Source organism: Thunnus thynnus, chromosome 20 (genome assembly GCF_963924715.1).
Source record: "Thunnus thynnus chromosome 20, fThuThy2.1, whole genome shotgun sequence".
Lineage (NCBI taxonomy): Eukaryota > Metazoa > Chordata > Actinopteri > Scombriformes > Scombridae > Thunnus > Thunnus thynnus.
In genome coordinates, this window is record NC_089536.1 from 1,576,525 (window position 1) to 1,600,602 (window position 24,078).

At 42.2% G+C, this 24,078-nt stretch overlaps 1 protein-coding gene across 7 annotated transcripts; it reads right to left on the reverse strand.

Annotated features, from left to right (window-relative positions):
• Positions 1-248: 248 nt before the first annotated feature.
• Positions 249-23,894, reverse strand: LOC137172148 (SUN domain-containing protein 1-like). 7 transcript variants are annotated; one of them, XM_067576432.1, is made up of 23 exons: positions 23,589-23,894; positions 22,674-22,892; positions 19,238-19,396; positions 18,334-18,530; positions 18,155-18,181; positions 17,327-17,599; positions 16,434-16,559; positions 14,622-14,774; positions 13,959-14,033; positions 13,043-13,171; positions 10,504-10,579; positions 10,267-10,316; positions 9,225-9,454; positions 8,422-8,694; positions 8,219-8,311; positions 7,530-7,600; positions 5,468-5,612; positions 3,614-3,913; positions 3,443-3,527; positions 3,099-3,214; positions 2,400-2,567; positions 2,223-2,315; positions 249-1,191 (listed from the first exon to the last, which is right to left on the reverse strand). In XM_067576432.1, exons 3-23 carry the CDS (start codon positions 19,339-19,341, stop codon positions 1,078-1,080), a joined length of 2,898 nt encoding a protein of 965 aa, XP_067432533.1. In that variant the 5' UTR covers positions 19,342-19,396; positions 22,674-22,892; positions 23,589-23,894; the 3' UTR covers positions 249-1,077. The 7 variants fall into 7 exon arrangements, with proteins under 7 accessions (XP_067432533.1, XP_067432532.1, XP_067432531.1 ...); XM_067576431.1 differs by lacking the exon at positions 22,674-22,892; XM_067576430.1 differs by lacking the exons at positions 22,674-22,892; positions 23,589-23,894 and adding an exon at positions 20,745-20,948 and having other exon boundaries at positions 7,530-7,597.
• Between the last annotated feature and the right edge of the window lie 184 nt (positions 23,895-24,078).

Here is a 24,078-nt window from a genome sequence, read left to right on the forward strand (position 1 = left end):
TAAGTCACTTACTGATCATTTAGAGATAAGTTATAAGCCATTATTATGGATAACTTCTGGGTTGCAAGTAGGAAGCTGACGTGAAAATTCTTTCTGACTCCTAATTAAGTCTCAACATGACATGAACGCTCAAGCTTTCATCCAGAGTTTAAGTCAATGTTTTTCAGACAAACTTGTCAACCAAAAACAGGACGAAATAAAATCTAACAATAATAAAATAAAACCAAAAAAAGAGAAAAAAAACAAACTTCAATTTTCACATCTTTATTATGACATCTCAAAATCACATACAAAAAAAGAAAAAACACAACAAAAATATATATTACGTAAAAAATGAGGTCTCGACACATTTCACATATATGATACAAACTGATTCATCTTCATTGACCTGACAACAAGAATAAATAAAACTGGAAAAACATCAGTGCAAAGTATTTTCATTTCATTTGAGCAGTAATCTTTGACTTTATGTTTCAAACACTCTGCCTGATGTGTGTAATCAGAACAGTTCAAACATTTGTTGTCAAAGGTTCATTATCACCACAGAGCACTGAGGTTGTGATCAGAGGTGATTCTGAAAACCCTCCCTGTTGGTGCGTTTAAGGACACTCTGACATCTGCATTGCACTGATGGTCTCTGCTGTTACACAGAATCAAATCCACAAAAACATTAAAAAACGTGTTGCTGTGGACCAGATAATGTGACTTTGATCATTTCTTGCATTAAAAAAGCTCTAATATTAAATGTTACAGTGTTTCTGAGCACAGCAGACAGATGTGAAAACATTCTGCTCAAAACTGTTTTACTGCACTGCAATAATGCAACTAATAAAAGAAAAATGGGATAAAACATTCAAAAAGACCTTTAACACAGCAAATAGAAAACACTGATATAAAATATTAACTATTGACAAAAAAAATCATACATCACAAAGCTTTCAGCGTGTCCTTTTTCCACAGGAAAATGACAACACTTAGACATCAAGAAGTCTATGGTTCCTCAGGCACAGTTAGTAGCAGTTAGCAGGGAGTGACTGCGTGTCTCTGCTGTCTCCACACTGTTTGTGCAGTAAATAATCAACTCTGCGGCGTCCCGTGCACTCTGAAGCGATACATGCAGGTGTACTCTTGGTGGCCCCAGTTGGACAACACCTGCACCTCAATGATCTGAAAGGTTTGGTCATTCTCCTCCTGTCGAAGAAGAAAAAACAATAAGCTGAAATCACAGTAAAGGTGTGGTGTCATTGGCAAATCTGCACACTTAGTGTTAATTTAAAAATAGTGAATAGTGAATATAAAGGCTATTGGATAGTCTAAAGGTTTTAGATTCCAGATTTTTTTATTGGGAAAAAAATAATTTTTGCACAACATTCTTGCACAATTATGAATAACTGCCAACAATACTTTGCCTCACACGGGGCACCATTTTGTTGGACCTTGCTACAAGTTTGGCTATCAGCAATAATAAATCATTATCAAAGAAAGCCTGGTAGCACCCTGTGGCTCTATCTAACAGGCTCTATTTCTTACTCAGGCTGGAATGCATAACAGTAACAGCCAGGTACAAACTATCTATGTGTCACAGGACCAGTGGCATGCTGTGTTTCAATTAAAAAGGGGAGCACTTGAATAAACAGCCAATTCTGACAGCTTGACTAGGTGTCATTGAATATGTGTTATTTGAATGCTGAACCGAAATTCTCATAATTCCTAAAGAGTAGGTATAACTTGAGTGGCTGGTAGCAATGGTAAACTCTTAATATAACACTATGGGAACACTGTAAACAAACAATCATTATCATAGATAATGATTAATTATTAAAATCAATAGCAGAGGAACAGACACGTCCTCATCTCAACACCATCATAAACAAGATGATCTTTTTATGAAATATAACATTAACTGCCAGGTAAAAAGAGCAGAGATGTGACTTCACACAACAAAAGTCATTATATTTAGTGTGTCATCTATTAACTTTATTGATCATGAGATGAGATGAATCAGGATCTGGTGGTTTTCCACCTTAGTTAAAGAATCCAGATTTATTTTTTACATCATGGTCAATACTTCATATGTTTTATCAGGTCAGTATCTCTGCATCCTGAACACAAACTGGACTCAAAATCTTTACATTTACCTATTGGGTCTTTAACATTATTTTTCCCACTGGAGGTTCTTTTAAAAGTAGCATATACTGTCATACTCTGCAGTGATGACTCACAGTGACAGAGTAGGTCTGTAGAGCTTCTCCATCCTCGTCGTAGGTGTACGTGCCCAGCAGCTTCCCCCTCTCCTGACTCTCATCATCCAGACCCTAAAAAAACCCAAACAGAAAACAGGTCAAGTTTTAACAGAAACTTAACATCCAAACTGCATCTCCTGGCAGCATCTCTCTTACGTAGACGTTGAAGTCTCGGGGGGCGCTGTGCAGCGTCCCGCTGGGTGCCAGGCTTTTGGGGATGTGTTCCAGGGAGAAGGCGGTGGGGAGGATCTTCATGGAGAGGCGGATCACCAGGAAGCCTGTGGAGCCTCTGAAAGCCCAGCAGTTTCCTGGATGGACGTCTGGCTGCAGGGAGAGACAAGTGGAGAGTCTGCTGGGCTTCTCTCCTTCTTATATCACTCTTAAATGGTTTAATAACTTTAATGCCTTAAGTTTTCTATAAAGATAAATATTCTGAAACACTATACTGATATTTGTCCAAACTGAGGATGAAATCTACGATTTATTATGAAAACTATGACAAAACATATTCATTTACTTTACACACAACAAAAATGAGAGAAAATAAAAATAAATGACAACTGACAAAATGCCTTACAATTTGTCAATAAATTAAAACTTAATGTTAATGTGAAAAAAAAGCTGGATGATGAATTAATTACTGTTTTAATAAAGTTTAATTAAACACCCTGCAAAGTTTAATTTAGTGAAAACTACAAAAATAACATTAAATTGAATAGAAAACATTAAAAAAAAATTTAAAAAAAAAACACTGACAGAACTCATCTCCAACCAGAGCTCCACTCACTGTCCCTCAGTTTGATGGAAGAAATCGTGTGTGATGGTGAGTTTGATGTCTGACAGCAGGTGTGTTACCTGGATTACAGCTCGAGGAGACTGAGAGAAATACCAGAGAGGAACACCGAACAGACTGAGCAGAGCGGCCTTCGTCTCGTACGTCTCCGAGCAGCGAGTGCTCAGGACGCTGCCCCCTGCAGGTCGACAACAGACAAACACCTGTCAGGTATGAGTCATGGATGCAGGGGGGGATATAATTTCTACTCATTCAGACGTTTTTTTATTTATTCAGAAATAATTCCACTGATTCAAGCTGAGACACATACAGAGTAGGGAAGTCAAAGTATTGAGGAGGAGGAAAAAAAAGAGCCATCATCTGATTCAAAAACACACAAAGCGCAATGGGAGCGCTTGTTTCTGACCTCCAGACTCCAGAGCGTAGTCCGCCATGCCAGTTCGGTCCTGAGAAAACAGTCGCAGAGCGTTCTTCACAATCATATGGACTTCCTGAAGAGACAAGTTTAAGTATTATTCACATCCTGAAGTATCCCAGCTGTAAAATAAACATCAGATTACCAGACCAGTTTCCTCACCTCTTGTGTGACGGCAGCCCCAGCAGCCCCAGCGGCGTGCAGGACGGCCTCACTGACCATCTCCTCGCTGCGATGCTGCTGCTGCAGCTGCAGGCTGATGTTCTGCAGGATGCTGAGCTCCAGGGAGGCCAGCGCCGCCTGCAGGTCGGCCCCGCTGACGTACTGCTGCGACAGCCACTGGAGGAGCGACTCCGGGAGGGCGGCGGTGTCACCAGAGGCCCCGCCCCCCACCGTCAGCTGGTTCCCGTAGATCAGAGCCCGAACCTCCTTGCGGACCCGAGAGGAAACTTGCGCTGAAATCTGACACAGAGGAGGAAGGGAGAGGTTGAGATGAAGCTTAAATTACTGGACAATCTGAATCATAATATTTAATATTTCCAGAAAAATCATCAGAAGAAAATGTGAATGAGTCTTTGTTTCCACCAACTGCTGTGATGTTAATGTTCATTCATCAAGATAAACAGCTGATGGCACCAATTATCATCATCATCATCTTATTATCATCATCATCATCACATTTGATCTATACAGTTCTTTTATAAAAGACACATTACATAAACAACAACAGAGCAGCAGGAAATTTAAAAGTAGAAAATAAATGCAGTATAAGAATAAAAAAATATAATTTAAAAAGTATTGGATTAAAATTGAGTATAAAAGCTGCTTCAAAAATGTCTTTTTAATCACCGACTTTTACACCTCAAAGATTAGAGAAAAAGTCCAAAAACTGAAAACAGATTTGTGTATCAGAACTTTGTTTTTTCTTCTTTCCTCTCCCATTAATCATCTCACCACCCCTCAGATTTATCTGCTGACCCTTTGGAGGGGCCCCGACCCCTAGGTTGGAATATCTGGTGATATTGCGTTGCGTTTCCGCTCAGGTGTCTTTATGTGCAAACTGGAAACACACTTCCTGAGATAAAAGCAAACATCCCTGATTCAACACCTTCAGAAGTAATTTGTACACATTTTCATTTCTTCCTCTAACAGGAGTACTCATCTTAATGAGGGATGCAACTAACAATTTTCATTATTGATTAAATCGGATGACTTTTTTCTTGATGAATTGATTTGTTGTTTGGTCCATAAAATGTCAGAAAATGGTGAAAAAATGTTGATCATTGTAACTCAAAGCCCAAGATGACCCCTTAAATATCTTATTTTAGTCAAAGATATTCAGTTTACTGTCACAGAGGACTGAAGAAACCAGAAAATATGAACCCTGTTAAAAAGGGGGTTTTCAGGGAGTTTTTCATTAATCGAATTGAGGGTCTGAGGACAGAGATGTTGTGTTGCTGTACAGACTGTAAAGCTCTCTAAGGCTAATTTATCATTTGTGATATTGGGTTAGACAAATAAAATCTAGAACCTTTTTTTCTCCTTTAAAAAGAATGACTAAATTATAAAAGCGGTCGTCAATTAATCAATTAATCGTGGCAGCTCTACTAAGAAGACGTCACAAATCCTGAACTCCCTGTTTTCTGTTTGGAGAAAGTGAAATGACTTCACAGATTTTACTCTGAATAGATGCCCTAAAAAAATAATAAAAACAAAAAAAAAGAAAGAAGTAGACGTAAAGAAGTTATAAAAAAACAAAAAAAAACAAAATTACATTAAAAATCTTCAGTGGCAAACCAGCTGTGTGAAATGCAATGAGCTTGTCACCAAATCACTTTGTTTATAGTATTAATTTTTGATAAGCGTTTGTATATTAAACAGGATTTGAAGATATTCTGCACTATTTGAGCAGCTGCACTCAGCTCTGCTCAACATGTTTTCCTAAAGCTGTGAAGTTCAGGGATCAATAAACGGGATTTTAAATCATAAGCCTGTCATAAGAGTCTCTTCTCTCACCGTCTGCTGGATTCTGTCGAGTCCTCGGCAGCCGTCCCGACACCCAGACAGACCCTCAACGTCCCGCCTCACGTCCTCCAGAGCCGCCTCCAAACGGGCAACCTCTGCCAGCAAGGCATCATGGGACTGACGGTCCACACCAACACTGGAGGAAGTTACAAGACAATCACTGACCTCATTTGTTCCATTTCCTGTTTTCTCTCTTAACTTGCTGTAATACATACAAATAAAACTTATTGCTAGAAATGTAGTTATTCTCAAAATGTTTGTGAATACGGCCGTTCAGCAGCATGACCATACAGAATATCCCCATGATGCAATGAGGACAGTAGGTAGATAATAATATAATAACAGTATAATGTGTTTTCTGCTTTAAAAAAGGGAAACAAACTGTTCTGGTACAAGAATCCAAAGTGAAATTTTGTTTTTGAGCAAGATGTTTGACATGAGATTTGTAGGGTAATCTGCTGTCTAACCTAAGCTTCATTGTGTCAATTAGTTCTTCATTTAGAGCACCAGGTGTGAAACATCTTGTGAAATGCACACATTTAGTCTTTTTTTGAGTTAAGAACAAGTTTTAAATCAAACAGAGGTCTGGAGGAGGCCTGGTTGGTCTACAGTAGGCCTGATGGCATAAAGGATGATATCATCTGCATAAAGACAGACATTACAGTGCTCAGTTGTAAATTAAATGTTATTTACGTACAGAGTAAATAACAGGGGAGCTTTGAGGAGGTCATGTGACCTGACTGCAGCACATCCAACACAGATCAGGTTAAAAAGACTTTGGAGGAAAGTTTCTGACGATGCAGTTTATTAACTTATTTACATTCTTCACTAAATCTGCAGATTTTTACTTGTTAGCCTTGAAGCTGATTTATCAACATTCATTTAAACTTTTAACCAAAATATACAATATCTAATATATATTTGATCAGTCATATGAATTAGAATAACCAGTTTGTTCCACAATAATAAATCCAATTCATGTGAAACTCGTCTGTGCAGTGCAACAGTTAAACTAACGAGTCTGTACTTCGCACATACTGAACAGGTTTTCGGTGTGTTGTTAGATGTTAGATTCCCACCTAAAATTTGAGAATCGTGTTAAAATGGTGAGCAAATTAGAGGCTGTTTATCAGTTTATGCTGCAAATAGTTTCATGAACTCAATCTTTTCACATTTATGTTACTGTGTTACGTCTTGGTCAAAACAATCAAGCCTCTTATGATGATTTAAAGTTCTAGACAGGAAGCTGATCAATGAAATGAATCTTAATCTCTTCTATAAAAGCCTGAATAAGCAGCTCCTCAGGTTCCTCTCTGGGTTTCTGGCTCAGTAACACAAGGTGCATCTACTGGAAAATGTAAGGAGCCCTTTAGTAAATTCTCACTGTAGACAGGCGGCTTTTTCCGTTCAGAAGATCAACATGTGGAACAATTTATAAATGGATCCTGACTGGGATCATTTTAAACTCATAATGAAACAGTGTGTAAAGAGGGATCATGTCATGCTCGTCGTTTTATCTTTGTTTTGTGCTTAGCTTTAATGTATGTATATGTGTTATTGAGTCTTGTGCAGTTTCATATGTATTTCATGGTTGAATGATGTATTTTAAACGCCCATATAGGGTCAGGCATTGCAAATTAGTTTAGGCTATAAATGCTGTTGTATGTGGCATTAGCTCATGCTATACATGTACCTTTACAAACAAATAAATAAATTAATAAGCACATGATATGACAGCTTCTGTTCTGATATCACATTGGTAAAAACACATAATCTCAAACACATTGTGAGCAGTCACATGACCATTATAACATGAGCAGCTGAACCAGCTGCTGTGTGAGAGAAACGATCTAAAAAACAACAGCACATGATGCCGTAAACAGGTTGAAGTCTCCATCACATCTGTAGTTCAGTTCACTTAGCATGAACCAAAGAGGAGCAAAAGAAGATTGCAATGTTGCCTTTTAGTTATTGTCGGGTTCATGATGATTAACCAGGAAACTGACTGTAGAGTGAAGAGAGAGGAGGATGAGGAGGAGATGCTGAAGGTTACCTGACAGCGGCTGGAAGTGTTGAAGGTGAAGGTGAGACTGTTGTAGCAGCTTCTTGTCTCTGGTGCACCTGCTGTACAACAACGACAACTGTGCTGAAATCTACAGAACAAACACTGGAGCTTCTGAAACCGTAGAGACAAAACTATCTAGTGGGAAGTCTAACAGCTGTAGCGGCCAGATTCAGACTACACGATATTTACGTCTGATAGATAGAGTCACATTCTTGCTGTGACTTGGCTGAGAGACGTAACAGACTACGTGTTGGCGTCCGACCAATCATAGCTCGCCGTCTTTCACAACCTGCGTGATGTCATCAGAACCGACTTCCAGAAAAACAATGTAAACAAACAACGGCGTCTGGCGGTGTGTATTATACTGGCTGCACCGACGACATCATTCCTCTTTTGCTTCGGCACGTTTACAGATCTGCGCTCCTATTGGTCAGCGCCACACCGAGCTTGTTGTGGAAGATGTCGTGCGAGTTGAGAGAAGGTAAAAAAAAAAAAAATCCTGACACGCTCGTCTTTTCGTCGGGACGTTGAGAGATTGTCGTCTACTATGATAAAAGCATCACTTGTCGAGCCCAGTGCCGTTTTCGGTTCTGTCGCCCTACGTCTGCCGGGTCAGGCTGATATCTTGGAGTCTGAACTTGGCGTTACAGAGCTTTTTTCTGATCGGATGTGTTTACCTCTGTCTTGGCAGCAAGTGTCTGCAGCTGCAGCTCCAGCTGATCCAGACGAGACGTTTGGCTCTGCTGCTGCACCAAATCCTGCTGTCGGATCTACAGACAAACAGAGACTTTACTGACCATCAGTGAACTCCAAACTGATTGTTGTGTTCTGCTCCAGCTCTCCCCCCTCCTGTGTATCCACATCCTGCCCAGTTTCTGACCTGTTCCCTCTGTCGTCTCTCCTCGTCCAGGCGTCTCCTCAGCTGGGACAGCTGCTGGTCCAGGAGGCCGCTCAGCCACGGCTCCGTGCCCTCGCCGACGCCGCTCTGAACAGAGACGAGCTGCTGCTGCTGGAGGTCTGTGTACATCCGCAGCACCTCCCTGTGTCTCTGCTCCGCCCGCTGCCCTCCAGCCTCCACACGCACCCACAGCGCCGTCAGACTCTGCTCCAGAAGGACGAGCCGCACAGAGTCATCATCCGCCGCCGACTCTTCCTGTGAAGCAACAAAACTTAATTTACAAAAAAAAAAAACACACCGGAGCTGGGTCGATCATGTTTTCAGACCCTGAATATCGAGCTGACCTCTCGACCCCTGAGATCCTCTGGAAGGTCATTCCTCTGTCTAAACTAAAGACTCGAGGTGACGGGGCCTTTCTGTTCGAACCCCTCAGGTGTGGAACGTCTTCTTTTCAGTCAACTTTAAAAACTCAGTATTTTAGACTTCGTTTTTATTTACTTTACTGGTTTTATTATCTTTTGTTGTATTTGATCAAATACAATATTAGGAAGGAAACGCCTGCTTCCAGGTAGAGTGTGGGGAATTTTATGTTTGAGTTCTTTGTTTTGTGCATTTAAATGTCAAGTTTGAGTGTTTTTTTTTTGTTGTTTTTATTGCAATGAATGTATTTGTGTTGTGCTTTGGAACTGAATTAATGGGAGACATATAGTATATTGATATATTATAAGTATATAAGTTGTATGATTTGAATCCCCCATAAATGTTACGTTATGAAATGTTGGTACCTCCTCTCCTGTGGGTGTTTCAGCCGGTGGAGTTCGACTGTACAGCGGCCCCACGTGGGTCTGCACCTCCCTCGACTCCTCCACAGCGCCCCCTGCTGATTGGCTCTGTGAGGACATGATGCTGTAGATGGAGGACAGCGCGGGGACGTCAGACACCGCCGTCCTCCAGTCTGTGATGTTGACAGCTGGTAGGACAGACTGTAGACCAGCTGGACCAAACCAACACAGGCCTACAGGAAGGGGGGACATCAGTGTTTTAAATCTGAAACCACAAATTGTCGTCCGATACTGACTTTCCAACATGATATCACATTTAGTCATAGTCTTTTTTTTGGGGGGGGGGGACTGGGGATGTCAGTTTTGGTTCAATTTGCCTTCCATAGACCGGCACCCATTCAACAGTAATTTAGATAGTTAGCTGGGAGTTAGGCAGCGTCACGCACTGCCAAGATGGCGACGGCCGGAGCGGCTCACTTTGAGCTTCAAAACCGCTCTTCAGAAACATCTAAGACCAAATTTCCACCAAAATACAACCGTCTTTGCGCTGCCTCATTTAAATGACACTTGCCCCAGTGTGCACCTCTCCTCCCACTGTTACCAATCAGCGTCCTGTGAAGATTCTCATGTGATCTCGCGAATCCAGCTGCCTCACGAGGTAAAACAGTGATTGACAGATGGTTCATCCAATCACCTGCCAAGTATTTTTTGAATCTGTCCGCCCTTTTCCAAACCAAGGACAACTTTTCACATGGTTCTGTGTAACAAACCATCTGGCCTGTCAGGTTACTCCCACTGTGCACCTTGTGCTAAATTGTCAGGCGGACAAAGAGAATTGAACATTTCATCTGTCTGGTGAACAGTCTGCTGATGGAGACGTTTAAGTTAGAAATAAAGTCATGAAATGTAAACTTAAATAAAGGAATTAAACATTCTGGCCTGACGGGTGATTTCAATCAAAACTCCCGTGAAACAGACCTTATAGACTTTTTGCAGTTAACATTAAAGTAAGTTTAGACACGAAACAACGTGTGCAGGAACTCACTGAACAGGAGCAGCAGAGGAAGGAGAACCAGGAAGAGTCTGAGAGGAAACCTGCAGGAAAAAAAAGCAACAACATGTCCGACTTTAACAGCAACTACTTCATCCAGAGTTTGGAATAACTGAGTGGAAACATGGCTGCAACTTTTTTCTTCTCCAAATTTAAACATTTTCCAGGTTTGTTTGTGTGTCTTGGATTCCCTCGATTAAGCAGGAACAAATAAAAACAAAACAAACTTGCCGAGTCAGGAGGAAGCTGGTGGTCATGTGACGCCATCGTCTGCTGAGCCGCCTGAACACTTCCCCCGCCGTCTTACCTACACACACACACACACACACACACACACACACACACACACACACACACACACACACACACACAAGCAAAGGATCAGCAGCCTGTTAAAGGATCAGATGGTTCATTGAAGCCTTTCAGCAGCAGAGCAGGAGGCTGCAGGACAACAAGCGAAGAGAAGGAAAGATTATTCGTTAGTTCAAGAGAAACGTTACAGAGTTGGACTACAGCTAAGCGGAGCAGCGCGGACGAATCCGACAGACAGAGAATAAAACCACAAAATGCACAATGTCACAATAATTATCATGATATTAACGACCACTAACCCTAACCACAAGGTGTTGGCGTCTCTGCAGTGAGAATAATGCTCCTGTGTTTGTATCGGGACGTTTTAATCACATGATTTAGGAACGTCAAGACGTCTCTGCGTTTTAGAAAGTGGGTTTACGGTAAAGTTTTCCACCTAACATGCTGCTAAATGATGATCACGTTTACAACATTATCTCGGTCTGTCTCAACATGATCTTCGCAGGAGGAACCCCTCATGTTTTTGTCTTTAAGACATCAGTTTACTTTCAAAGGTTGTGTTTTATTTATTCAGAACAAAGCGAAGCCAGGAAACACACAGCGAGAGCAGAAAACGTTTAAATCTGGGCTGCAGTGGCGGAAAAAGTGAAAGTTTTATTTTGTTAAGTATATGAAATGTCTCAATGTGTATGTAGTTTCTTTATGTTTCGTAGTTATAGTCTGTGCTCATTCTGAATATGTTCTGGGCTCTTTTGAAATGGGGTCCGTTTGAACGGAGGACTGAATCATTTCAAACACGAGACCTGAGAATCAGATCAATCAGAGTCCTTTATGTTTACAGCAGCAGAAGATTTGCGACGTTGATTTGAATATGAAAGTGGAGAACATGACTCCTGATCCTCTAGACAGAAGACGTCTCACTCTGTTGGGAGTTCTCTGAACTCCAACAGACTGACTCTGATTGTATGGTGGCGTTACAGAGCGGAGCTTCTTCCCTCAACAAATGATCTTTGGTCGAGTCGCAGACGGACGAGTTTCATTTCGTCACCGAGTTCCTCACAGGATGATGGTTGATTAGTGAAAGCTGATGGGGAGCTGCTGTCCAACATGTTTGTCCTTTTAAACTAAGCTGAAAGTGACGCGTGAAGCTGCTGGATGAATGTTTTCTACTCTGATGCTGCTCTGTAGAACACAGCAGAGGGAGGAAAAGATCCACATTTTATAGGATTTATTGTAGCCGATAGATAAACATGATAGCAGTCCTCAGGATCGGCTCTGGAAATCTTTTGACACACTTTATCATTCAAGCGAATGTCCAAACTTTTGATCGGTACTGTATATGAAATGCTGTGATATAAAGAGACTCTAATCAATAATACTGAATCACTGCCCGGCTCTTGTGCATCTTGTGCTAATTTACATGTTTCAGTGCCGAACGCGAAGAGACAAAGACAAAGACAAGAAGAACAGCAGGTGACGACATCAATACCCCAAATCCAACATGGAGCTCCGACAGACAAACATGCTGCATCTCAGAAGAAGAAGAAGAATCAATCAATCAATCAATCAACAAACACAGTGACACGACGTTAACCTGCAGAGCGTCCGGCGCTCCGAGAAGCAGGAAGTATTTTCCTGGTCAGAGGCCAGACGGCCGAAGCTGCACTGTGAGTCAGCTGGAGGAGACACGACACTGAGGAAGCAAAGACACGTCAGACTGATCTTAAAAGATTCAATTAATACGACTGAAAATAGTTAAACATGAAATTCAATGATAACTGAAGTGTGTTGCTAGTGTGGTAGCTCCGTCTGGTCTGTGGAGGCGGTGACGGGCTTTCTGCCGTGTTTTACGACCAACTTATCAAACTGGTCAAAGAACGATGGGAAACCAGTAGGACAGTAAAAGGTTGATTTATGGCAGGTCGCTCGACACTTTTGATAAGTGTTGTTCAACAGAAAAAGTGTCGCTGGACTCTTTCCTTTCAGGTCACCTGGAAGAATTTTGTTAAGTGATTGGAAACAGTGATTGTGTGAGTGGGTAGCGTTACTAACTAATGGATTAAAGGACTGACTTAAAAAAATGGACTAAAGTGAGTGTTAAAACAACAGTCAGGTGTCCGTATGAACAGTGAGAGAAGTCATATTAGCTTCAGATAAACTTTGAAATGACTGTGTGACAAACCGTCTCCCATCACTTCCATTGTAAGGTCATTATGAACATGGTCAGTATGAACAGGAGGAATGATTACAGCAAGAAAAACAGCTTTAATGTTCACTTGGGCTCCTGACTGTTGGTTTAAAACACACTGGAAAATTGTGAACTCGTCCTTTAATTAATGAGAAATGACTTATTTAAGTCTCTTTCCTCCATCCAGAGACGATAAAACTGCTTCCGAGTCAAACTTCGTATATTTAAAATTGCTGCTAAATCTGCAAAATGTGAACTTTGTTGTTTAACCTGTAAAAACAGTGGCGCTCCACGTCAGCCCCAACAAACAGGAAGCCACTGATGATGATGACCACGAAGACGAAGATGAGGAGACGTTATCCGTCTCTGAGCCTCGTCGTTTCTCTTTACAGTCGTCACCTGTTGGTTTCAGCAGTGCAGGAGTTTGTTTAACTGACGGACACATTAAAAATGAATCCATGAAGACATGAGGAAACACTCTGCAGCGAGTCAACAATGTGTTTGTTTATTTATTTATCATGTGATTGTTTTCATGCCGTTTCCTTCATCTTGAGTTTTCTGAGCGTAACTTTGATGTTTCTCACCTCGGAGTCTTAAAAGTCGTGAGTTTATAAAACATCAGGGTGAACGTGGAGTCAGTTTATACGCAGCAAACATCTGGAACAAACATCTGTCTGCTGCCTTTTATTAAATAACATTTTTAGATGATTACACATGTTCCTGTTTTTCATCTCTTTAATGTGAAGCAGTTTGAGCTGCATTTTGTATGAAAGGTACAAATTATTATTATTATTATTATTATTATTATTATTATATCTCAAACAACAGCTATAATATTTATTCTCCTGTTTAAGCTGTTTTAACATATTCTTCATACGTCTGATGTGTCTTTTATATCTTGTCTCGGTGCCTTTTTGCTCTTTGAGATGCAAAATCTTCACTTTTCCTCTGTGAGTTCCAGCTGTGCAGACTTCAGAAGGACTCTGCTGTTATTCTGTCTCTTAGCTCACTGATTGGTTCCTACTCAAGACGATATATATACAGCTGCTGATTGTAGTTTTTAAACTATTTTCATCATGTTTTTAATAGTTCCTGGACAACGACGGAGGTCTGTGGCTTGTTAGCGGATCGGTTCATTGTTGTTTTATTTTAAAAAACTGCATCATCAAGCAAGTTAATAACTCACACAGAGATCCGTCGGGATGACGCTCCCTCTGCTTCCACTCCTTCGGGTTCATGTCTCCGCAGTGACCGAAACCAGCTGCAACAGAGAGGAGACACAGTGAGGACAAACGCTTCACCACGTCCACGTCCGCGTCCTCTGAGCCGAGGACCAACACAGGGAGAGAGCGAGGGAGAGAGAGAGAGAGAGAGAGAGAGAGAGAGAGAGGGACGGAGGGAGATTTGCATTTTGCCAAGGAAACAGCCAAAGCACATTTGTTTAGGAAGGAAAGGCAGCAGGTGAGGAGTGTGGAGTCATAAATAAATCAACAAAAACAAGATGAAACCTTGTGAAAAGTGACTTAAACTCAGGGTGGAGTTCTTAATTAAGAGTCGATCACATCACATGCGTCACCATCAGATCTACATCTGGAGAGTTTAGTAATTAGATTACTGCAGAGGAAGAAAAGTTCAGGAGATCCTGATGTTTGGAGAAAGACAACTGGAAGAACAAATAAATGATAAATGAGGAAGCTACAGTGATGTGATCATCTGGCTTCAGTGGTAACACACACGTTTTCTTCAGCAGGACTAATAGTGATGAGCTTTGACACCAGTGTCTGTTAGGAGGAAAAGTGAACGGGTTCATTCCTCCACCTGCTATAAAAACACACACAGACTCTTCTACCTGCGTGTCTGTTTTCAGTCTGTGTGTTGACCTCTGTGACCTTCGAGGCGAGCCCCCGACACACCCGCCGGGTGTGTGTCAGCACGGAGGCGCAGTGGGCCGCGGCTCTCCTGACACACATCAGAGAGGAGTCCAACCACAGCTGCAGCACATCTGGAAGAACCGAACCACATCAGTCAAACTGTGAATCAGCATCAAACCCCAGAGACACCTCAGAGTGAGACTTCAGGTCCAGTTTGACTCGCTGAAGAAGAGGAAGGTGATTTAAATACTTGTGAGCAGAGCCACAGAGAGCTTAAAGAGGACACTTATTCTGCACATTTCCAGCTTTATATTTATATTCTGGGGCTCTACTGGAATAAAAACTCCTTATTGATCTTCTACTGGTCCTTTATGCAGCCCCTCAGTTCAGCCTCTGTCTGAAACAGGCCGTTTTAGCTCCTGTCTCTCTAAGGCCCGCCTCCTGATGACCCCACTCTGTTCTGATTGGTCAGCTTTCAGGAAGCTTCCTGCGGCTCCGGAGGCTACGTAAACAAACTATAGTAGCAGGATTTCACTTCTTCTTCTCCTTCTTTACTCCAAATATCAACAAATCCTCAAAATATGAGAGTGAACAACACATGGAAACACCTTAGCAACCACCTTAGCAACCAGGGATAAAGAACAGACGGCTGTTTATGAGGATGCGTGACGAGTTGACGTCAGCTCAGGGCAGGTTGAAGCCCTGACTTTTGACTTGCAGGCAGCATTTCTACACACGTTCACCTGAATTTTTTTTGACCTTTGACCGTGTTTAAAATCCGACATCAGAACAGAAAACCAGAAACGGCAGAATACGTCCCCTTTAAAAAAGGAAGAACCAGAACCTGCATGTGAGACGAGACACAGCTGGGCAGGAAATTCACTTCACGCTGTTTGATATTAAATTTAAGCTACAGTCGTTACTTTGAGACCTGTTTCAATCCAAACGTCATAAAAAAGATGTTTTAATGGAAACACCTTTCCTCTAGACATTCAGACGTTCAGAGCAGAGTTACGCTAGAAATATTATTATACTTTTTCCAAACAGCCACAGTTGAAGGCAGAGTGAAACGACCTTCATCATGGGGGGGGGAGGGGGGTCATCCAGGTCGCAGTAGAGCCGGATTTACCTCTAAATTTGCAGTTGTAGGTTCGTTTATTACTTTAATTAAACAAACACGCTTCTTTTTACACGTCCTTTCATTTTATTCTAATTTCCTGGAAATGTTCTGAATAAATTGCAGGTATACAAGTTAATTTTTAGCAATTTGGTACAAATTATATGACAAAAAAAGAATAAAGAGTTAATTTGGTTTAGTTGGTAAGTTTCCAGTGTTTATATCAGCATATCAGGTTGTTTCTAATAAACTCTATAAAGAACATATTTCCTGAATGCTACCACATTACATAGTTACACAGCAGCTACTGCAAGGAAATGATTGAAAAAACAACTAATTCACTAATATATGGTTTCTATAGTTCACACTGAAAACTAAGTAGTTTTTGTCAAATGTATTAAGAACTGTTTAAAACTGCGTATGAGCCCAAATATAATGAACGGACACTAAACTAAACCAACTTCTGTTTTTTCTCATTAGTAGCAACAAACAAACGTCCCAAAAATTAACCATTAAAAATCTCCAAACCAGGTTAAAACAGTCCAGGACGTCAGTATAGGATAAAGGGACGTGTACAGTAAACCTCTGACGCCTGAGCTGAAGTTTTATTATCGACTTCCTGCCGAGCGGCGGTCGGTCGGGGCTGACGGAGGTGAGAGAGCAGCTCTGCTACCTGTCACATCCTGAGGTTTCTGCAGCAGCAGCTGATGATAAAGCAGAGTTAACAGCCAAACTAAACAAGCCGCCGACCGCCTGCTGACATTCACACCTGCGTCCCGCACGGACACCAGAACACCTGCTGGGAAAAAACAACAACAACAACAACAACAACAACAACAGGTACGTTACAGACAAACACTCGTCTCCTCCGCTGTTTGAACCTGTGAACCAACAGACAGATCCTGACTTTACAATAATCAGCTTCTGTCTGCAGTCCGACAGTGAAGTTCTCCTTTATCTGTCAAATAACAGACTGTAGCACATGTTTAAATGGGGTTTTATGATCATTCTGTCTGCTGAGGCGTCACAGAAGACTGTGAGAGAGTCAACATATGATTTACAATATCTGGGTACAAGCAACAATTTAGCTGCATGTTTTAAATTCATTTTACCAACAACAAAATTCAAGACGATTATTTCTCTCTACTGCTCCACATTTCAGACTCTTCCTGGTCTTTTTCTGCTCCCAAAGTGACTTTTTGTTTGTTTCTGTCAGTGTCTGAGCTCTGACTGTCTGCTACAGGACTCAACACACACACACACACAGTTAGCATCAGCAGCTAGCAGTAAGAACCTGAGAGCAGAAAGTCTGAGACTGACACAAAACGTTAATAAACTTGTCAAAGAAAAGTTTCATATGAAGCGTTTCTGACAAACAGACTCTGATAAGGTCACGAGATGTGCTGATGCAACATTAAACCTGCTGATCTGATGCTTGTTTGTGCTCTTTAATGAGCTTCTAACACGCTTTAAGATCACATCCTGTCATCAGCTGGAACCACAGAACGTTTCACAAACATCAAAATAAAAACACATCCTGGACGCTGATCCTCCCGTCTGTCTCACCTGTCCGGCTCTTGCGGATCCGGTCTCGGCCGTAGACTGTGGAGGTGTCCGGGTCTCGGGGCTCCGGGCGTCCCGGACCCATCGAGGAGGAGGAGGAGGTGGAGGTGTATTTGGAGGAGGAGGAGGTGAACGCGGGCTCCTTCCTGTCTGACTCGCAGTCTCTGCAGTAAACTCTGCTGTGCGTCTGGACCGGCTGTTTGGGACAGCGGCCGTCGCAGCCAATCAGAGTGCTGTTCGCCAGGACGGAGCTCGGCTCGGCGATGACGGTGCTTTCTGTAACGGAGACATGAGAGCGGCGCTGAAACCGTCACTCCACCGACAGGAAATAAGAAGAGAGAGAATTTATACTTGAACATTTCAAAATGATTCTTTAAGTGTTTTTTTTTTATCCTGTGATTTAATGTTTTTTTAAAGGTGCACTACGCAGGATTTGTCGGTTGCTGTTTGTAAACAAAGTCGGCCCCTCCTCCCCGGCTCAACGAGTGAGAGAGAGAGAGAGAGCAGCGGTGGTCGAGTGAGATAGAGAGTGAATGAAGAGAGCGAGCTGCACTGGCGAGAACAAAGTGGATCAGAGGAATAAAACATTATTTTCTGGAGGGAAGATGCTTCATCCCGTCCGCTGTGGCCTCTCTGCTCTGCTCTGCTGTGTGTGTGTGTGTGTGTGTGTGTGTGTGTGTGTGTGTGTGAGACAGTATTATGTGCTGTTATATTTATGTTGATGGTTTGAGTCTGTGTGCTCGTGTTTGTCAGTTTTCCTGGTGAATCATGTGAAGGTCGTTTTATCACTGTGGTGAGAGATGATTTTTAACGGAACGAGTATGAACTGACCTTTGGGATCAACATCCTGGTCCAGACCTGTAACACCAGAGGAGGAAGATCATCATGAAAACTCAACCACATTCTAACCAGAAGAAGAAGAAACATTTCTGTCCTGAAAGCTTGAACAGATTTATAAACGACAGCATCGTCTGATCTCCGACTGGAGAGGTAACAGAGCGGCGTCGTACCCCAGAAGGTGTTGACCAGCGTGGTCTCCTGGATGGAGGACTCGTCCAGCAGGGAGGAGAGCAGCGAGGCGTCCGAGGCCACGCTGTGGAGGCTGCTGTTGAGGAGCGACGGACCGGCGGCTTTACGAGGAGTCTGGCCGAGGAGAGACTCGGAGCAGGAGACCGAGAGCTGCTGAGAACGACGAGACTTCAACGACCTGGAGGAGAGAGAGGAGGAGGAGGAGGAGGAAGAGATGATGATGGAGGGGGGAGGAGGAGGAGGAGATGGAGGGAGGAGGAGGAGGAGGAGATGATGGAGGGAGGAGGAGGAGGAGGAGATGATGATGATGATGGAGGGAGGAGGAGGAGATGATGGAGGGAGGAGGAGGAGGAGGAGGAGATGATGGAGGGAGGAGGAGGAGATGATGGAGGGAGGAGGAGGGAGGAGGAGGAGGAGATGATGGAGGGAGGAGGAGGGAGGAGGAGGAGGAGATGATGGAGGGAGGAGGAGGAGGAGGAGATGATGGAGGGAGGAGGAGGAAGAGGAGATGATGACGGAGGGAGGAGGAGGAGGAGATGATGATGGAGGGAGGAGGAGATGATGATGGAGGGAGGAGGAGGAGGAGATAATGATGGAGGGATGAGGAGGAGGAGATGATGATGGAGGGAGGAGGATGAGGAGATGATGATGATGGGAGGAGGAGGAGGAGATAATGATGGAGGGAGGAGGAGGAGGAGATGATGAAGGGAGGAGGAGAAGTAGGAAAAGATGGAGAAGAAGGGAAACAAGGAGATGAGGGGGTTGACAAGGAGGTGAAGAAGGAGAAGATGGAGGAGAAGAAGACAGACCAGGAGTAAGAAGAAGAAGGAGAAGCAGGAGTTGAGATCAGTTCTCCAGAGTGAACCAGGTGATCAGCTGACTCACCTGCTGCTCCTCCAGCTGCTTCCTCCCACACTGAAGGAGGCGCTGCAGTGCGGCAGACTGCGATCCAGCAGCCCGTCATCCAACCGCAGGCTGCGTCTGGACATGATCCCCGTCTGCTGCTCCTTCTCCCCGTCCGACACCGACGACCAGTAACTGGAGCTGGAGGAGGAAGAGGAGGAGGAATCATTACATAGAACTGTTTATTCTGTTCTGCTGTGAGGAAATATCAAACATCAGCTCAACAAAAATATCATTGATTAAGATCCAGAGACCAGAGCATGAAACGATAAAACATCGTTTATCTTTGATCTCAGGACACGAAGATGTTGATGTTACACTTCAGTAAGACGCGATTTAAAAAAACTCATTCTGAACATTTCCAGTCAGCTCTAGATTTATATTCTGGGGCTCTACTGGAATAAAAACTCCTTATTTATCTTCTACTGGTCCTTTATGCAGCCCCTCAGTTCAGCCTCTGTCTGAAACAGGCCGTTTTAGCTCCTGTCTCTTTAAGGCCCCGCCTCCTGATGAGCCCACTCTGTTCTGATTGGTCAGCTTTCAGGAAGCTTCCTCCGGCTCTGGAGGCTACGTAAACAAACTATAGTAGCAGGATTTCACTTCTTCTTCTCCTTCTTTACTCCAAATGTCAACTGTTCTGAAAGTTGTGAAAAAGAACCAACAAGCGTATCGATAAAGAACCGATAAGGAGTATTGATTAAATCCTAACGATTCCATCCCGTTAAAACTGGAACACAATTAGTTTGTAGATTATAAACTTTATTTTAATGATATTTTATATATTTTCAACATATAACGGCTTCTACAGGATCTTCAGGAGGGTTTTCGTGACAAAATTTCATTATCGATTAATCTGCCAGTTATTTTATTGACTAATCAATAAATCATTTTGACCAAAAGATGTCAGAAAACACAGTAAAACGCCTGTTGTACTATCGTCAAGCTTTTGTTCAAAACCCCAAAACATTGAGTTTAATATCATGTTTGACACAGAAAAGCTTCAAATTCTCACATTTAAGAAGCTGCAACGACTGAATATTTGACATTTAGGTTTAATAAATTACTAACACGATTATCAGAATAGTTGCTGATTAACTTCCTGTCATCCCACTAATCAATTAATCGACTAATGGTTGCAGCTCTGGTTATCAGAGAGCAGCAGGATCAAAACACACAGAACTGAAAGTGAACTGGAACTTGAACTCTCTGCTGCTTTCATCAACGTATTTCTGATTATTTGCTGCTCTGATCAGAAGAAAAATGAATCTGTATTGATGATGATTTGGTGCTGATATATTGATCAGTCAGAGGCTCAGAAACAGCAGCAGATACTCTGCAGCTCAGTCTGATTACAGCTAAACAAAATCCCTGCAACCTTATCAGACAGTGACAACCTGACCTACATACTCACACACACACACACACACACACACACACACACACAAAGAAGAAGAAGAAGAAGAAGAAGTGTAAAGGTGAGGATACACACAGGTCCGTCCAGCCCCAGCTCTGCAGATCCACGTCCTCGTCACAGACGCTCATTCTAGGTAACAGAGCCGCCGTCGCCACGGACACACATCACACACACACACACACACACACACAGACACACACACGAGGACACACAGAGTCGTGTGGCAGCAGCGTGGTTCAAGTTCACCTTAAACCTGCTTAGACTGCTGTGAGCAGCACTTCCTGTTGGAGCTGTAGGTCAATGAGCTGCTTATGCTCCTCCCACTAACACACATACACTAAACACACACACACACACACACACACTAACACACACACACACTAAACACACTAACACACACACACACTAAACACACTAACACACACACACACTAACACACACACACACTAACACACACACACACAAACATACTAACACACACACACACTAAACACACACACACTAAACACACACACACACTAAACACACACACAAACTAAACACACAAACACACACACACACACACACACACACACAAACATACTAACACACACACACACACTAAACACACACACACTAAACACACACACACACTAAACACACACACACACTAAACACACACACACACACAAACTAAACACACAAACACACACACACACACACACAAACATACTAACACACACACACACACACACACACACAAACATACTAACACACACACACAAACATACTAACACACACACAAAACACACACACACACAAACATACTAACACACGCACACACACACAAACATACTAACACACACACACACACACACAAACATACTAACACACACACACACAAACATACTAACACACACAAACACAAACATACTAACACACACAAACACACACACACAAACATACTAACACACACACAAATACACACACAAACATACTAACACACACACACACACACACATTAAACACACACACACACAAATACAACAATATAAAAATACTCCATTACAAATAAAAGTCCTGCATGAAAAATCCTCATACAGTAAAAGTACATAAGTATTATGAGCTTGATGTAGTTAAAGTATTGCAGTAAAAGTACATAAGTATTATGAGCTTGATGTAGTTAAAGTATTGCAGTAAAAGTACATAAGTATTATGAGCTTGATGTAGTTAAAGTATTGCAGTAAAAGTAGTGGTTTGGTCCCTCTGACTGATATATTATTATATATGACATCATTAGATTATTAATAGTGAAGCATCAGTGTTAGAGCAGCATGTTACTGTTGTAGCTGCTGGAGGTGGAGCTAGTTTACACTACTTTATATACAGTTAGCTAGTTTAGTCCAGTGGTTCCCAACCTAGGGGTCGGGCCCCTCCAAAGGGTCACCAGATAAATCTGAGGGGTGGTGAGATGATTAATGGGAGAGGAAAGAAGAAAAAACAAAGTTCTGATACACAAATCTGTTTTCAGTTTTTGGACTTTTTCTCTAATCTTTGATTTTTGCTGAAATATTGGATCATTTGAACATTTATTGAAATGAAAGCATGTGAGAAGTTTAGAGGGAAAAATCACTATTTGGTGGAGCTGTTAACAACTCATAGACATGTGAAATGTGACCCCGACTACACACTGCTTTTTGTAAGACGTCAAAAGACAAAAAGGTTGGAAACCACTGGTTTCATCTTTAACAATGTGTTGTATTTTAAAAGCTTGTTATATTATCCATTGTGTCAAATCTTCATCTGAAAAGTAACTAAAGCTGTCAAATAAATGTAGTGGAGTAGAAAGTACAATATTTCCCTCTGAAATGTAGAAAGTAGCATCACATGGAAATACTCCAGTAAAGTACAAATACCTCAAACCTGTACTTGAGTAAATGTACTCAGTTACTCTCCATCACTGTCTGCAGGTTCAACTAAACACAGAAATCAGACTTCAGTCTGTCACAGAAAACACAAACTTACCAGCAGCTGCAGGTGAGCAGGTTTTACGGATCACTGTGCTGCTGTGGAGGTGAAACTGAACCTCACTCTCCCTCTCAGTCTGAGCAGCCTCAGTAAGCCTCTCTGGATTACCCAGCAGCCTCCACTGTGAGCCAATTATGAGCTTCTGCAGAGCTGCCAGTCAGCGCTGCAGTGCTCCGTGTTCACCTGCTGATGGCGCCATCAGCTCATATTTACTGACTGATGAGGAGGCAAAAAAACCATCAACTGTGTCTCAATTCCATATGACGGCTGCAACTTACTACTATTATCATTATCAATGAATCGTTTAGTCCATGAAATAAGAAAAAAAGTGTAAAAAGGGACATTTACTATTTCTTAGAGGCCTGCTCACAGGAGGAAACATTAATATAAGTTGTGGGTGTCTGCCAAACGGCCCCAGAAATATCTTGTAAAACACAATATAATGCTGAGTCAGTGGTCCTTTAACACAGAATCATAGATGAAGAGAGACGGAGGAAACAAACTGACAGCTGTTGCCATTATCATTGTTATATTATTGTAATATTTTACATATTGTAAACCCAACTATTTACTCCTTTGCGTTTGTGTTGTCTTTCAGTATATTATTGTCTAAAATACATAAATTGCGTTATTATTCGTTTTAAATACATGAAATCAAAACATTATTTTGACCTGCACGGAAAACAAACTCACCCACGTGTCATTTTAATTACACAGTTAAAGGGCCTGTCAGCTTCCAGCCAATCAGCATGGAGCTCTGGGAGATGACGTCTCGAATGACCAATGAAATGTCGCGATGGGCGGGGTCCCGCGAAAAACGAACGGTCGATTTGTTAACGTTAGCTTTAGCTCTCAAACCGCAAACAAGATAAAAAAATATATATCTCAAAAACACAGATTTTAACTACTTACCAACAGCGGAGCTACAACCAGCAGGTGAGTCGTCCACAGCGGAGTTTACAGGTGAAACAACCGCCGGTTAGCTGCTGTTAGCTACACACGTTAGTTCTTAATGCTGAGGAACGGTAACGTTAGTTTCCAGTCTGCTTTTCCAATTTAAAAACACCGGAACGATAAAAACATAAACGTGTTAGTCACAACTGTTCTCAACAAGTACAAACATCTTCTAAATGTCGCCTGACAAACTTAACAACAGTCAGAAAGTAAAGATGCAGCTGCCGGTCGCTCCGGGATTAAATAGATCTGTTCGGGGTTTTATAGCGGCGGAGGGATTTATCGCCCCCCGGTGGCGGGAGGACACACGGCGCCAAAGATACTAAACTCCGTTAAAGATAGTTCACTACGTTTCGGCTGCTTGTACCGACTCAGGAGAAACGTTGGTTATTTCTCCAGAAATTAAACCTTTTTTCCACGTTTTGCAGAATAATGGTTGTTGAGACAG